At 47.9% G+C, this 17,017-nt stretch overlaps 1 protein-coding gene across 1 annotated transcript; it reads right to left on the bottom strand.

Annotated features, from left to right (window-relative positions):
• Window positions 1-989: 989 nt before the first annotated feature.
• Window positions 990-17,017, bottom strand: TGFB3 (transforming growth factor beta 3). Its single transcript, XM_048307109.1, has 7 exons — window positions 16,407-17,017; window positions 10,837-11,000; window positions 9,398-9,527; window positions 7,780-7,887; window positions 6,816-6,987; window positions 6,221-6,374; window positions 990-3,951 (listed from the first exon to the last, which is right to left on the bottom strand). Exons 1-7 carry the CDS (start codon window positions 16,888-16,890, stop codon window positions 3,793-3,795), a joined length of 1,371 nt encoding a protein of 456 aa, XP_048163066.1. The 5' UTR covers window positions 16,891-17,017; the 3' UTR covers window positions 990-3,792.

Genomic DNA, 17,017 nt, shown 5'->3' with positions numbered 1-17,017 from the left:
ATTGAAGACATCTGCCTCCAAGACATTGCAATGGATCCTCTTCATGGGATGGCTGTAGTGAGTGTATTTACAAAGTAACCTGAGCCAGACCTCCTGTATATTTGCTGTGGTGAGGACATTGTAGTCACAGGTAAGGAAAGCTTCAGATCAGCACAGAAAGATAAGAAAAGGATCTGTGAACTGAGAAAATGAAAATTTGATATCTACAACAGAGAGACATAAGACATCGCAGGACCCAGCAGAACAGAGCTGTGATGTTGCCAGAGGAGTGGACAGGTACATTTGTCTTTTATCACTTTGGGGCACAGTCCATCTTTCTGACTGAGTGTTTTGATGTCTATTGGTTATGGAAAGGTGAAACACCAAGCAGCATATCCCAGGCCACACAGGGTAACAGGTAACAGGGATGTGCTTTACGTAAGGGCAGTGAGATAGCTAGAGACCATCCAATTCAAAGCCCAGGGAACAAAGACTCATTTAGTCTGCCAAGACTACTCTTTGCTGAGGTGTAAGTGTACGTTCTGTACTCACCGAAGCAGTGTTCTTTTCAGAGCTCTACAGTGCACTACAGCCTGAAAAATAAGGTGTTCAAGTTTAGGTCTAGACCTTTTGCATGCTATAATAGTTTGCCACAGAGAAACGGGGACTGCACAGATGGTTGGTTGATCATCTGTGTAGGATCTGCCTTATGGCACTACAGAATAGGTTTTTTTCACTCTTTCTAACCATTGATCTTTGTTAAAGAGACAAACTGTGCTGGGATTGTTTTCATCAGCTTTTGTTTGTTTCTGAAAATAACAAAAGGGAACTGTTGAGAGCTGTATTCAGTGTTGGCAATGAAGATCCCACTTTTTCTTTCCCATTGTCTTCTTCAATTTGCAAGCTAGTAACAGCATAGTAACTGCCCTCTGCCTTCTCACACAAGTGTCCTGAGTTATTTTGGTATACTTTCACCCAGGAGTGTATTCAATCTGTTACTAAACCGCATGTAGCTAGTATAGTTTGTTGCTGAATTACAGCTAAAATACCCCTAGAAAAGTTACTTTAAGAAAATGAATTCAGAGCCTGTCTCACAAATCTAATTCTCAAATGTTGCTAGGAAAATGGAAGGCTGAACAGAAAAGCAGTAACTGAAATGTGTCTGATTTCAGAAATTACTGTACCCAAGAGTGAACCTGTGTCCGTACTGGTTGGCTACCCCAGGACTCTTCATCCCTGATTTTCCATTGCCATTTTGTCTCCTTTGCCTAGAGGCAAAAGGCTTGGTCTTTCTGCCATGCCTTCCTGTCACTGAGGAGCATCAGTGAACAAGGGTTAGTAAGACAGTCCCATCTCAAGGGTTAATCCGTGGGTGGTTCCGATGTGCTCCAAGTGCCACACAGGACTTTGAGTGTGCAAGTGTTCTAGTTCAACCCTTTGCAGCTCCCCCTCTTTGCTTCCCCCCTTTATTAGCAAGGAAGCTCTTCAGTTGGATGGGGAGCAAAGCCAGCCCAGGGCTCAGGAGGAACAATGACCAAAGAACAGACTGCAGCTTGTAAACCAAAACCTCCCTTAGGGCTGCTACTAAAAGGAGATCAGAGAGAATTCCTATATGCTAATAGGCATCTGGATTTCTCACACACACACACACACTCTCTTGTAGCTAGTAAATTTCTGGCCTATCAGCATGGTAGTGTAGTCATAAGGCATTTATTTGCTCCCTCCCTGGGCAGGCAGCAGGGAAGCATGGGCATGGAGAGCTGCACAGAGCACAGCAAAACTGTAGTGCTGCAGGACTGATCAGAGGTGCACCTTTCATCATCACACCTATGACACAGGTCAGGGAGCCCCAGACAGATGAAAAGGATAAAAGCACTGGGGTGTGCCCTGGCCAAAATGTCACACAGCTTGGCAGGCTGCTTCCACTGACCCACCCTTGCTAACCCTTATCCAGTTGGTGATGGTGCAGGAAGGGCTGTTTATGGTTTATTAAGGCATTTGAGTTTACATGGTTTGGCAGCCTCACATAGGGTATAGGGAAGCAGCCACTGTTGTGAAGGGCTTGATGGAAGAGCTGGATTCTGAGCTGACCGTGGAGAGCCCTGGCTGCAAGCGATTAACCAGCTAGGTGTCATTTTACACTCAGTTGCTGGGGACCAGGAACTGGGAGGAGACAGGGAGGAACCTTTGTGGTCTCTAGAACATGACTTTTAAGTAACTGTGTTTCGGGAAGTCAGAGACAACCTCTGAGTCTCATGGCATTCAGCACCAGAGATTTTTACCTCTGGGAGTATCTATGGCTGCAAAAGCCCATTTAAAAGACTACATTGATTTTTTGCCTGGGCAGCATCTGTAATCTTTTTTATGAGCATCAAATCAGTACATGAGAGGAAGGGTGTGTTATTTACCTGTATGTACAGGTCTGTACTGGCAGACCATGTATATCTTCAGATGGACATACGACATTTGTCAGCTGCGGCAACTGCATTGCCTTGGATATTTAAACAGTATTGTTGAAAGTGTTTTATGTTTGAGGGGAGCTTTATATGAATCTGTCAAAAGCAGATGCCAGCAGTGATGTACATGTCTGAAGAACTAGGCTGGGATAGGGCACATATACACTGGCTACAGTTTGAGGTTAGTAAGAAATTTCCATTTTAGGATTTTCTTGCTGACCTAAATTCTATCTGTTCTTTTTAAGAAACATTTTGGAAAGGGTAAAAATTTTAGACTGAGTATGCCACAGCAGTAGCAGTTTAAAACCAGCAAATCATCTAACCCTCCAACAAACAACTTGCTTGTGAAAAAATTAGCATCTCCCCCCACCCCCCAAATATTTATTTTTTACAAAGTTTTTGAGATTACTATTTTTTAAGTCTTGGCAGGTGAGACCAAGTTCAGGTCATCATGCAGAACAGGTGCAGAACACCCCAAGGCGCCTCACAAACCACAAGAGCCCAGAGGTCCTCAGGGTGTGTCAGATCACAAATGAATAGGCCCAATATTCAGGTACCCACAGATGCTCCTGCCCTGACCCCAAAACTCTCTCTTACAAACTCCAGGAAGGTAAAAGAGCTGAATGGAGACATCAGTCCCTCTGCAAATGGACTCAGCACCCTCTTTCTTTGTATTTGCCCACCCTTGGTAGGCTGACTGGGAGCCTTGCAGTTTGCATTTGGAAACCAATAGCCAGGATCTGTCAACTGAACTTAAGAGGTTTGGCAGACACAGTTTCAGCTGCAGGACTCCTGGAGCACAGCTTTGAGGAGCAAAAGTCTAAGTGTGTCTCTGAGCATTTCTTCTCTTAGCAGCTTCCCTGCTTGGTGCATTTTCCTTCTCTAAGGAAACTTTCAAAAATTCCTCCTACAGGGAAAACCTTTAATACTTCAGGCTAATGGGGAGGGAGGGCTGAGGTCTTAAGATAGCTAAAGCAAGAATAGAAAACATCTCCGCTTTTCCATTCCCCCTTTCACCTGCTTTCTCATTCTCTTGCTTTCCCATCTCAACCACCCAGCATTCAAATACACAGCAGTTCTTCCACATTATCCTTTTCTTCCACACCAACTGTCCAGACATTTTGGAGAGTGTGGCCTTTGTGTCACCACAGTAACTCCCAAAAGGAACATTACACTGCCAAGACGACCAAGGAGTGTTCCAGAAGAAATCCCCAAGGGCTGCCAGATTCTCAAAGTTTGGCACTTGGCCCTCAGCATGCGTAGTCTCTGACCCCCAGTTCTCTTTGTGTTAGCCTGGGAGCAGGAGAGTGGGTGCTGACAGTTTTTTTTCTTGGCTTTGGGTGGGCCAGGGGGCCTTTCAGCTGCACTTGCAGGATTTCACCACCATGTTGGAGAGCTGCTCCACTTTGGGGGTCCTCCCGACATAGTACAAGATAGTGAGTGGCTCCAGGTCCTGGGGAACACAGCAGGGCGAAGCAGATGCCTCAGGGTTCAGCGTGTTATATAAACCCAGCACCTGCAGGAACAAAGTAAATGTCGTTACAAGGTCAGGAATACATTTAAGTTGGTTGAGGACAGGAAGGGGCTGCCAAGTCAACAAGTCTCTAGGTGTTTGCACTGTGCTCATCAGAGGGTATTTCCCTGAGGTGAGTAATACTCCCCTATCACTTCCTGATCATGGCCTGCTTCTAAATGGTCTCACCTGTCCTGGCCTGACTCTTAGGAGTTTTTTGGGGTTTTTTTCTAATTGTAATACCCTTGCTCTCTGTGACTGATGCCTAAGGGTTGAAGGAGTGCAAGTAGTTGTCTCTTTTCATCTCTAATTTGGTACAGCAGTGTGTCACAATTTTTGCTTTTAACAAGGTTGGGTGTAACCAGCCTGAGGCCATGCTGTCTTGGATTCTATTAAAGAAACCAGAAGAAAGAATATCAGTGCTGCTTATTTCAACCAACATCTCCAGATAGCACTGGATGGATGCCAGTCCTCTCAAGTATCCACAATTCCCTCCCTGCTTTGAACTGTCTGATGCCTTCTCCCTTCACTCCATCCTCCAAGTCATTACACTATAATACTGGAGCCAGGACAGTGTCCTGTGGGACCCCACTGGATTCTTCCTCCCAGCTGGCCCGAGCCCACAGATGACTATACACTGCAGCCACGTAACCACTACAGAACAGTTGCCACATTTCTTGCCAGAGGTGACCACTTCTCAGCAGTGAGCATGATCTCACCTGCACTACTGTGGTCTCTTTAGTGCTTATCTGGTATAAATGACAGGGTCTGGCACATTGTATTTTAACTATAGTCTTTGGGGATAAGAGGTGCTAAGGATACATCCTGTTCTATCATCCAGATCCATGTAATCACAGTTGTTGTGGTACAAACTCTCTGGGATCCTAAGCAAAGTACCCCTGGCTGTACCACAGGGTATCATGTGCTCTGGGGCCACTACTCAACAGCAAGTTAGACAGGAGAGAAGTCTTCTTTTTGTCAGGTCTTTCCTAAGCAGTGCTGGCAAGCTGTCAGCAGCTGTATTGTTCTAAAGTTTTCTTCTATGACCTTAACGCTTGCTCATTTCCTTTCTTGCTTACGATCATTAGGAGTCATTCTAAAGTCTCCTTTCTCTCACACTGATTCAGTCCAGTTACCTTCTAGAGAGCTTCTCAGGACAACCAGATGGTAAAGCTACATGCCCATTACTCTTTCAAAGCTGTTCATTCCCTTGCTTTGTCTTGTGCTTACTGCCCAGCATCTGTTCACTTCTTCATTCCCACAGATCAGCTGTTCGCACTGATATTAGTCCTTGAGCTTCAGTGAACCTTACTCCTATGCAGACTCTCAAGCTGTCAAGAAAATGTTAGCATCTTTTCTGAAATATTATCTTTACCAAGTTATTTATTCTTCAGCTGAATCTGCTTTTCCCACTAACTTTTTTAGTGAAATCTGAAGTTAATTTGGTAGTGAGCTGTTACATTATCTGGATTGCTGCCTTTTGTCTTCTGTGGGCAGAAGCACAGGATTTTCCTCCGCCTCTTCCTGCTTCAGCAGTGGACTGTCTGATCCTTTATCTGTCTTCTCCTCTTGATACTTTTCCCATGCCTGTGCTATTCTATTACTTTTATTTCCTTCCACTCTAGCCAGGCTTAGACTGTATTCTTCCCAAAGACTCACCAGAGGTTATGCCTAAGTTACCTAAAGATATTTGCTTTCTGCCAAGTTTTCACTCAAAAATCTCACTGCCTAGTAATTTCCTCCCTGCTGTAGTCAGGTAGGATTTATGCAGCTGTGAGAAAGGAGATCTTACAGAATGGGTATGTTCACTTCTGGAAATGGACATGGATTTCCCTACACTTTTAAGTTATAGCTGCCCCTTTAGGAGCAGTAGGCACATGCCATTGCACAACAGTTTTTCATGACAACCTGGCAGAGAGTGTAGAAAAATCCTCTGTCCAGTGCAAACTGCAGGAGAAATTTACAAAGAAGGTAATAACCAAACTGATGTTTGATGTGAACAATTCAGTTAATACTATGGCCACTACCAGGTATACCCTAAAACCATCAGTCCTGCTGTTTCACATCTTACCCAAGAGACAACAGCATCTTTCTCGTCAAGATTTGCCTGAAAGCACAGGCAGGTTTTTTTCTGCAGTTTCCTTGGAATGTTTTTCACAAATGCTGATCTGAGCTGCTTATGCTGCTTTGAAGAGACTGGATATTAATCAGACTTAGGGAGGAAGGGGGAATCACAGCCACAAGCCCTGGCAGGACAATATACTGGATGTACCGTGCTGTGAGTGGTGTCTGCGCTGCGAAGGTACGGACAAGGGCCTGAACAGAAGTTAGCAAAGTAGCCCTTCGGCTCGTGGACCCATTTCCAGCCAAGGTCCTGTCGAAAGTCAATGTACAGAGGACGCACACAGCAGTTCTCCTCCAGGTTCCTGAAACACAGCAGTGAAACACAGTGAATCTAAAGGGAGGCCTTACATGTGGTTCTGAGATGCAGCTTCCTGAGCAGGACTCGTACCAGCAGTGCCGGTGGGATGTGGTGGCTGCGTGTGCCAAATACCAGGAGCGGCACAGTGAGGCAGCAGTGGCAGCTCTCCCACCGCCCCCGCGAGGCAGCACCCAGCTGCTCCAGCAACTGGCAGGGGGCTGCTGTGGGGCCCCGCCCAGCCTGCATTCCAGGAAGCCGCTTGCGGGTCTCTTTGAACCAGTGGCTCTGCGAGATGCACACAGCAACTCTGCTGAACTGGCCAGTGGCCCTTCTGGCACCATGGTGACCCTCAACCCCCTTGGAGGGCTCTGCCTTTCCCGGTGGCATGGAGTCTCGCCAGGCCCGCCCACCTCAGGCATAGGATCGGAGCAGGTTTCTCACTTACCGGAAACAGTAGTTGGTATCCAGGGCCCGTTTCTTCCTCTGGCTTCCCAACACAGGGCTCTCCAGTCGATGTGGGGGTAACATCATCAAGATGAGGTGGGGATTATGCAAATCTTTCTGCTTCTTCAGGCGTCCCAAGTCCCCACGGCCATAGTCATCCTCACTGTCAATGCCTTCAGAAAAAGAGGATCCACAAAGAAGAAATCGGCATGGAAATGGAGGATGCAACAAGACCTTTCAATGCATTTAACACTCTCATGCTTGCTCTTGAACCAGGTTCAGGCACCATGTCCATTTACTACAGGACTTCTTCCCTCACAGGGACCCCTTTATTTCTAATGAATTTGACTGCCGCAGGCCTGAAATAGAGGGTTTCGGGCCACCTGTTTTACCATTTGCAAACTGCTGGTGGGGCCATTAATCCATCCCACTCACTCCTGGCTTGAGTCCCAGGACAGGCAGGAAGATGAATGGTTTAAAGAAGATGTCAGATAATTGGCACTCTGGAGAACAGCCTCAGAAATGGAGCCTGTGGGGGCCAGTGGCTGCTGCCCAGGGCTGCAAGCCAGGAGGTTCCTAGTTCTTAGGCCAGCCAAGCCACTGACTCTCTGAGCCACCTCACACAGGATGCCTAACTTCCTTGTGTTTCAGTCACCCTAACTGGAAAGCAGAGCCTCTGTGGAAATCTGAGAAGGCATCAAGTTGAACTTCCCAGAGAGACACTGAAATATAAAATTATTCCTTTCTGCAGACACTCATGCAAACCCACCCAGCCTGCCCTTACTTCTTTTTGTAACCTATGTATATAGTGGATATACCCATATAATGAACATGCAAACCCAGATTTAAGACAAATGTTACACAATGTAAAATGCTCAAATACACAAAGCAAGACCTCATTTTTTCTTTAGATGCTTGAGGCTTTCCCTTCCCCAACGGCCTGCCCAAACCCAGCTCTTTATCACCTTTGAACTTGATCTCCAGGACTTCATGCAGATTCTCCAAGATGTCCCCATTGGGCTGAAAAGTATGGCAAGGACAGTGTATGCTAATTTCCAGGCCAAGGTTGGACTCTGCAAAGAAGATGACTCTGTGAGAAACAGTCTTTCACAGCTGGGACAGCTCCTGGCATAAGGAAGTTTTAAGGAAGTTTTACAGATACTGTGTTAACTCCTAGACAGTGGGTTGGTCTCAAAGTCAGGGATGCTATCAAAGTTGAGGAACAGAAGCTGCCTTGGGAAGAATAGGAAGAAAAATCCAGTAGTTTCACCTTTGCCAAAAGCCTTGCTCTTGCTAAAGTGAACATTCTGGAGAGGTAAGAAGGGTAGCTGCTTGTTACTTTTTTAAGGCTATTCAGCATCCAAAAGCATTTGTGAGCTTCAAGGAGCTCCCCTGAGAAAAAAAGTATTTTGAAAAGCTGGCTTTTGTTGTCTTTTAAATCAGTTTTGCCATCCTCAGTACCTATTATCTGGCTTCCACTTAGTGTCTGAAGGAGAAATCTGAAAATAAGCAAGTTGGATATGGACAAGTAATTTCACTGGAAGCATTTTTCTCAGCAGCTGCAACCTCCTGTTTTGTTGAAGTGCTAGCAGTCTAAGTCACACAGACTTTCCAGAGGCAAGTCTACTTTCATAATAACTTCCTGGACCAGTCATGCTGTGTGGGCCTGACTAAAGGAACATAAAACTCTTATGAAAGCTCCTTTTTTATGTTGTGCCATGAATTAAAACATCTGGCTTCCTGGGGCATTGACAAGGTACCTAGCACCTTTTTTCCTCAGCACTATATATACTCTCTGATGTCTTGTCAGCTAGTGTGCCTGCCCAGAGCTTGCTGCAGTTCCAGCTCTGAACTTCAGCCATCAGGACACAATTTAGATTGCTTGAAATAGGAGGAGCCTGCAAGCTCACAGCTTACCCTTCCAGGGAGCAGCTGCTTGCCAGTACCTGCATTCCAGTCTTCAGTGGCACCTTCTATCTGTGAGGCCAATCCAGCCATCGTGAGTCACAATGCCGTATGCTCCAGCTGTGAATGGGGTCAGTGTTCTTGCTGGGAACTGCCCCATAACTATCTGTTGGGCTGTCCAGTGGTGGCAGAGGTATGTCCTCTGCAGTGTTAAAGCTTCCATCTGTCTAGGTGTGTCAGCCTCTGGTATTTCCTCACCTTTATACCTGACAAGCTGTACACAGCTAAATAAACCAGGATCCTTGCTGCTTTTTCCCCTACTAGATTTGCTCTAATAGACATGAAAATTTAAACAAAATATTTGTCATTTTCTATGATCATTTAGACAAGCAGAGGGGTCCCTTCTGCACTTAGTGTAAAGAATTTCCTCCAGAGAATGAATCCTCATTCTGACTCAGCCCACCGAGCTACATGGTGGGGCCTCCAGGAAAGAGCCAGGAATCTAGCAAATGTCACACATTGAGGAAGCTCTCTGGAGGAAGGCTTGTTCTCAGACTGAAAGAACCTGTAGTCTGTGTGAACAGGGGAGTTCAAAGATTGACAGCTTTGAAAGATTGCTGTCAAAATTGACCCCATTTCTATGGGTGCCTTAATACCCGGTCCAGCTAAGATCCCTACCTCTGTGCAGAAGCCACTCACGCACGGTCTCGGTGACATCGAAGGACAGCCACTCAGGGGAGCCCCGTGTCTGCACATTCCTGCCACTGAGGTACCGCTGCTTCGCTATGTGCTCATCTGGCCGAAGGATCTGTGTCAGAAGGAGCAATAGAAGAAATCAGCCACTGCCATGCAGAAGGAGGGGATAGCTTTCAGTCTTTTCTTCTCCCACAGCTTGCTAAAAACTCATTCAGAAGGTTGGTCTTGGCAAGTGAGACACCCGGAATACCCTGGCTTAGGTGAGGAGGACACACTTCACAACCAACTTGAACTCCAGAGATCTACACAATGCTTACTTCTATGTTCTCAGCAGCCTATCTCTCTCAGTTCAGAACTGTTTTGGGGCACACATCCAGAGGCAGAAGCTCACGGCAATTCATTTAATGGATGGGTTTGTTTTTGTATACACCTGTGGAATATGGATCTGGATTTCAGAGTAGAACCACCAGTGGTAACTACAGCATCTTGCCACAAGTCACCTGCCCAGCAAGCCAATTTACTGAGTTCTCACTGGGGCATTTTCAGGTGTCCTACACTCTTCAACTTGTATCAAAACGCACCAGGGCTGTTCAGGTTTGGAGACCTTCTGCCTTTGCTCTGACATCTCTTCTCCCTTCAGACAAACAATCACAGCACATTCAAGGTGTTCCTTCCTGCAGACCCCAGGTTGACTCCACAGACCACTGAACCTATGGAGAAGCTCTGAGATCACCTCCTTGTCAGTTGTGTCATCTGGTGGAGAATTGCTCTGATCTCTGAGACTGGATTCCAGGACATCCTCAAGACCTACCACCCAAAGACAATTTTAGCTGCACTCTTACGGAAAAGTGGACAGACATCAGCCTGTGGGAGTGTGATACCTGGATGCTAAACTGTATTGTTAGGTGGTCCAGTTCAGCCTATTACCACTTCCAAGCCAGAACCAGACCTTATTCTGTCAGAGTCCCTAGGTTCAAAGAAAACTCCAGAGAAGTACATGGATTAACAGGTGGCCTGAATTGTGCTTCTGGGGAGCTTCTGCTGAAGGGAACATTGAAAGGAAGCACTATTTTTCTGGTAAATCAATGACAGAGAGTTCTATCCATTGGATTAGCACCAACTGTACTGCAACAGTCAAAGGAATAAAACTGCCAAGGGTCCTACACATGCAGATGTGACAGAAGAGTCAAAGCTGCTCCACTGATGAGGGGCTCCCCTTCCAAGTGGGAAAAGGGTAGCACCACACTGTAAAGGGAAAGGAGGGTGACCATATCACTGCATAAGGTGAAGAAACCTGGGTTGCAGCATGCACTTTCTTCTCTCTCTCTCTTCTCTGGCTCTGCACGTATCAGTTGAGACAACCATTAAGGAGTCAAGCTATTCTGGGCTGAGACACTGGGGAAGGTGATAACAATACTCACCTGGAAGAGCTCAATGCGTTGCTCACTGCGTTTGGAGCTTGGGTTGGGCACGCGCAGCACCCGAAACTCAGCTCGGAATAGGTTGGTGCTGTTCTTCTCTGCTGACGACACATTAAAGCGGAACACATTGGAGGTGACACCTTTTGGACAAATGCCCAACTCATCTAGGAGAAATAAGTATAGAAACACTGAGAACCACATCTCTGAGGGGCAGAATCTCCAATAAATATTGTTTGAGAAAGAGCTTTCTGGTAGAGACCTGTCATTCAAACATCTTGCCACCTGTGAAGCATGGCTATCTAGCTCAAGATAACACAGGAGAATTCACTCAAATTTGGTCTACACTGCAACATTTTGCAAACATTCCCACTACTGCCATTGTTATTTTAATGCCACAAGACAGAGAATCAGTAGAGATCAACCACAGTATGTTTATTATTATGTCTTCTAACTCTGCTCATCAGATGTTGCTAATACTCATGAGTTGGCTGCATCCAAAATGACAACCCCAGTCCAGGCAATGGGGCAACCTTACTTGCAGTTAGTGGGGCCTATTCCTAACAGCGAGGATGCTGTGATTCTGCTCATGATGGAGACATGAAGCCACGTATGAAGTGATCCCATTACTGCTGAATCTTAGGTTTTACAAACCTTGACATTGCCTTCTAGAATGGAAGCCACCCAGTGTCAAAAAACACAAAGCACGAGGTGTTGAAGACTCTTTAAGGCAGTGACTATCCAATGTGTGCTTAAAGAACTGGGGTTTAAAATTGGTTCTCACTCATGACCTGCAGAAGGAATTCATTAATAGTACTGGGCCTGTGGAGATCACACACATGGGCAGGAAGTAATACAGCAATCTTCTGCTTCCATGTGTACCTGCTGAACAGAAAAACCCATTTCACAGATGCTTCAAAAGAGAGGAGGTAAAAGCTATAAGGTACAAAACAGAGTCCTCAAGAGCAAATAACTCTTCAATGGGACCATTTTGGTCTCAGGTAAGTCTTTGTTGTTGCTGTTGTTTCTCTCCTATTGACTTGTTAGACTTCAAGGCTCTAGCATCATGAAAGCTTCCTGCAGACAAGACACAGCAGCTCTACGTCCAGGTTTGTTTGCAGCCCTGCAGAGCCTCTCAGATGACCTCTGACTGTTGTCCAATGCAGCAGGAGGCTCTTATATCTGCTGATATTTAAGTTGCTTCTAAACAAACAAACAGAAAGAAACAGAAAGAAAAACTATCCCCTGTTCCCAGACACAGTTCCAGCCTGTGACAAATAAGCTAGAAGCCCTAGCTGGAACAACCTTCAAGTTACATTCCTGAAGTCCTGCAGGCCCCTCTTCTGATCCCACCATCACTATCTCCCCTGAGAAACAGCTTCTGAAGATAGGATAGATAAAACAGCACCTCAGCACAGAGGTTCACCTCCCATGCCAGAATCTGATTTCAGCAACACTGATGTACGCTCATCAATGGAGATTAGGGTCTTCCCCTTGTGCTATACTCAATTTCAGCAAGCAGGACCCTGCCAGTTTTCAAGGATGTATTTTTAGGGTGCTGAAATTTTACTCAATAAGCTAACCAGATGCTCACATTGGGCTTTAATTGGAGGAGGTTTTGTCATTACTACTACTGAACAGAACAGCATTCCCATACATGAAAGTCTCTAGCTGTTATTGAAGAGGTGGCTGTTCACAAATCCCAGGAGACCAGACCCCACTGCAAGCACGAACTCAGCCCAAAAACCCCGCAACACAAAGAGTACTCCCAGCCACACACAAATGCCTATTGTGGGGACTCCACCCCTGTGATCAATTCAAGGTTCGATGCTGCAGAAAAGTCCAGCAGAAAACTCATGTTCTCATTAAACCCAAGATCTCATTAAGTGCCCAAAGACATCTTCCTAGCTGAAGTCTAACACTGATTACGTTCTGCGTCCCAGACCTAGGCAGATACTGTGTTTCAATAGCCCCCGAAGCCGCTTTGCACGCCTAGCCCTATTAATAGTGCTGTTAACAGCCTGCCCTTTCACTTCAGACCTGACTGCCTGGCCATAAGGGGTGTCCCAATTATCATCAGAAATGCCTTTTTGCATCAGACCACTGGTCAGTCTAGCTCAGTAAGTTTCCAACAGTAGTGCTTTATCTGACAATCTATTTAGAGGCTGCAAATCTGGTCCTACAGCACAGTGCTGATAAGAGACAACTAATGCTTTATCATCTCCTTAATGTTTTTGGCTAAATTAGACAGCCATGGTGGTAAGACATTACATCTATTGTATTTCACCTGCTGTCCCCACATTGCTTTCTACCTACTTCACCATCAAGGTGCTGGTCTTGGGAGACTTCCCCAGTGAAAACAGGAATAGCTCTTTTCCCTTCCCTAAAAGTTTCACGTTCCCTTTGCACCCTGGGAACAAGCCCTCTGTGATGCAGACATGGAGCTGTGTTCTGGTTTCACTCTGAGCCCTGTGAGGCTGGAGCCTGTTTCTCATAGCAGGGGGTTCAGGATACAGGTTTCACTCTCAGGAAACTTGACAGCTTTGGGGCAAAGTACTTTTTTGCACAAGGTCACAGGCAGAGGCAGCAAGGGGATTTTTCAGGGAATTTGGTCTAGTCCCAGCTGAGGTGTGTTAATCACACTGGAATCCAGACCTGTTCACCACCAGCACAGAACAAAGCCTGGAGGCAATATTCCTTTGAGTTCTCCCAGTCCACAACTCTCAGTGGCAGTAACCACGCCTGGAGACTGGGAATCTGTGGTACCCTGTGCACCCATGCCAGACTATGTCTGGTATGACATATCCTCGCAACTGGACCCTGCTATTACTGTGGAGTCCAGACAGCCCAAAGCTGTTCACTGCACCAATGATAACACCAGTAGCCTCTTTGTGTGGATAATGTGATACAGACATCAGGTTCTTTTGGGAGCTTCCACCTTCCTCCTACTGCTCTAAGTGAGGTGCAAGCTCACCACATGCTGCTGATGCAGCAGAAACAGCTGTTGTTTATGGCAAGCCCCAGGAAAGCTGATGGCTGTGCAGCTCAAGTTTGATGAGAAGGAAGGGCAGGCTGTCCGTGAGCAGGTATTGCCTCACTCTGTATTATACCCCTGAATCACCAAGGTGTTTCATGCCAAAGCTACATAACTTTAGAGAAAAAAGTTGATCCATCTGGAACTCTGCAGGTGGCACGTTTGGAGGGAATAGATGCTTGGCTGTAGTGACCCATGACTTTAATTGCCTTGTCTCTCAAGCTGCCTTGGAAAATGGCATTTGTTTTTCCTCAGGAAGGTAAGAAAAAAAAAGCTATTTGCAGCACCATTGCAGATGCTCCCCAAGCTTGAACATAACCAAGTCGGTGGTTAAGGGAGTCTGATCCACCCGAGTTTTACAAGATCCCTGAAGTGAATGGCTGGTCAAAAGTGCATTACTCTCTGAAAGAAAGTCCCTTTTAATTTAGGCAGCGTACCCGAGTCACAGGGGAAAAGACCATTCTGTGATTCACCAAGCAGCTCAGAAAAGGGATGGAGAACTTGGCTCTCCCCCCTGCTATTTTTGCTCCTCAGCTCTCCTCATGTTTGGGCCTTGCATCTTTGAAAAGGATGGGTTCTGTGAGCCAATATGATGCTTGACTGGAGCTAGAACAGTTTGTGTGAGTGTGCACACATTTCAGACTTGTCTGTATCATCACTGCAGTTCCTTCAGTGGAGTAGTCCTCCCCTTCCTCCCCCCCTCCCCAGGAGACTGGCTTTGGCTCAGAGCATGCTCTTAGATCACCACCTGGCACAGTGACAGAGTCACGGGAAAGTTGAACACCAGCCACTTCTAAAGACACGGGGCCAAATTCAGCCATGGTGTAAGCGATAAAACTCCCCAGGTTTCAAAAAGAGCATGTCTCTTGACACCATAATCTGTCTGGAGCTACTCTCTCCCAGTGGGACCAAATTTCAAAGTTCCCTCTTTCTCTGGGTGGTGGCATCTACACTGCCCGCTCCCAGACATTTAATCTCAGCACTACTTGGTCTTTTGAACCCACTCTCCCAGTGTCCAATGGGGACATGGGACAGGATCATTAATTTCCACAGGAATCTTCCCAAAGCCACAATCCCTGCTCATCACTCCTTTTCACGCACTGTTTCTTCATTCCACTTTCCCCTCAATTTTAGCCAAATCCACACCCCTAACTTCATTTGCCACTGTGGTGCTTTATGTTTTCCCCATTTCCTTCCCCCAAAAATGCCAGTGTATAGTGTGGCTGTACTATTTTGCAGACACTTGGTTTTCTCATATATGTTTACAATTTCACAAACGGCACTTCAGCAGGTCAAAAATGCTGAAATACAGGTAACCTTTGCACTTTCTGTTCCTTGGATCTTGGTGTCTCCTGAGCTAAGAGCTGATCATATAACCATATGGAGTGCAGTCTGCCAGAGATTAAGTAAAATTTGTTGCATTACCATGCTGTAGTTTATTCCAGCTCATCATATGTCAAGATTAACATAAATCTGGCACAGTAACTGCATGCTGAGACTGCCTGCACCAAGTCACAGCTCCTCCCCAGAACTGCTGGTGTTCAAATCTTGTCCCCAGGACTGCACAACATCACAGGAGAACACCCTGGAAAGTGGTATGACTTCCAATTCCAATCTTCCAATTCCACGGAACCCTAAACAAACCAAAATGACTGCTTGTGCCTACATGTGCTCAGCATCTGCAATCTGCTTTGGGTTCATGTCTGCTCAGTCTCTGTCTTTGCATCTGCTCAGCTTCTGCACCTGAATCTGTTTAGTGTCCACATCTGGGCCTGCTCATTATCTGCTCCACACCTGCTCAACATCTGTCACGTTTCCTCAATTGTTGTGTTCCCTTGGGGCTCCCTTTGGCATCACTGTCTGTTTTACACCTGCTCAGCATCCCTGTTGTCTTCCACTCGCTCTCTGAATGCTCACACTATCTGAGTAACACCTTCGTCAGTGTCCTCCAAGAAGCAGTCTCTTCAGCAAGTGCCTCTCCACCTTCTCTACTGCCGGTGCGGGTGCTGAACGGACCGGACAGGTTGCCTGTATCTCTGCGGCAGGCGCTGAAGCTTCAGCACGGAGGACGTCGTCTACCTGCTGTCACCCAAACACCAGACCTGCGCCGTCTCCCAGCCGGGTGCGCAGGATTAGCCCCGCCACCCGCACGGCTTCCCTTCCCCGCCTCGTCCCGATGCCAGGGCTCTAGGCACGGGCTTCTAGGCACAGGCTTGGCTCGCCGGGGACGACCGGGGCCTGGGCCGAAGCCGCTCCCGGACCCCGCCACCCACGGTCCCCGCTGCCAGCCGAGCCCCGCGCCGTCCCGCCGCCAGCCCGAACGCCCCCCGCCCCGCGGCTCCCGCTCGCCTCCGCACCCGAGCGCGGCCAGGAGACGCGCCTTCCGCCCGCCTCCGCCCCGCCGGGGAAGCGGCCCCTTCCGTGGGGGCCCGGCGCCCCTCGGCCCCGGCTGGCCGCCCCTCCCCCGCGCAGGGTATCCCGGGCAGTCTGCCCCGCGGGCGTGGCACCGCGGCCGGCACGGGGGGAGCCCCGCACTTACTGTGCTCGGGGAGGCCCTGGATCATGTCAAATTTATGAATCTCTTTGGCATAGTATTCGGATTCGGTGTTGTCCTGAGAGCAGCTCTCTTCCTTCTCCTCCTCCATCTCCTCCAGCAGCTCCCGAGTGCTGTTATAGAGGGCCAGGATCTGGTAGGGCACATGGGCCGGCCCCACGGTCTCCGGGGGGCTGGTGAGCCGCAGCTTGCTCAGGATCTGCCCTCGGATGGCCTCTACCCTCTTCTTCTTGATGTGGTCCAGGTCCAAGGTGGTGCAGGAGGACAGCGAGAGGCTCACAGTAGCGAAGCTCAGCAGGGAGAGCAGCACCAGAGCCCTTTGCACGTACATCTTCATGTGCGAGGGGGCGGCGGCGGGGGCCGCCGGGAGAGACCCCCGGGCGGCGGCGAGAAGGCGCGGGGGACCGGGCGGTGTGCTGGCGGCAGCCTCCCCAGAACCCGCAGGCTGAGGCTTGGCGAGGAGGTGCATGAACTCACTGCGCCGTGCGCGGCTCAGGACTTCCAGGAAGAGCTGGCAGCGCTCCGCAAGGAGAAGCGGCAGGCGCCGTGCCTCGCCGCGCCGCGCTCCTTCCCCATGCGCCGCCCCGCGCCCCGCG

This window comes from Corvus hawaiiensis, chromosome 6, assembly GCF_020740725.1.
Source record: "Corvus hawaiiensis isolate bCorHaw1 chromosome 6, bCorHaw1.pri.cur, whole genome shotgun sequence".
In the NCBI taxonomy this organism is placed as follows: Eukaryota; Metazoa; Chordata; class Aves; order Passeriformes; family Corvidae; genus Corvus; species Corvus hawaiiensis.
Note: the sequence above shows the minus strand (reverse complement) of the source record. Positions and strands in the feature narration are given on the sequence as shown.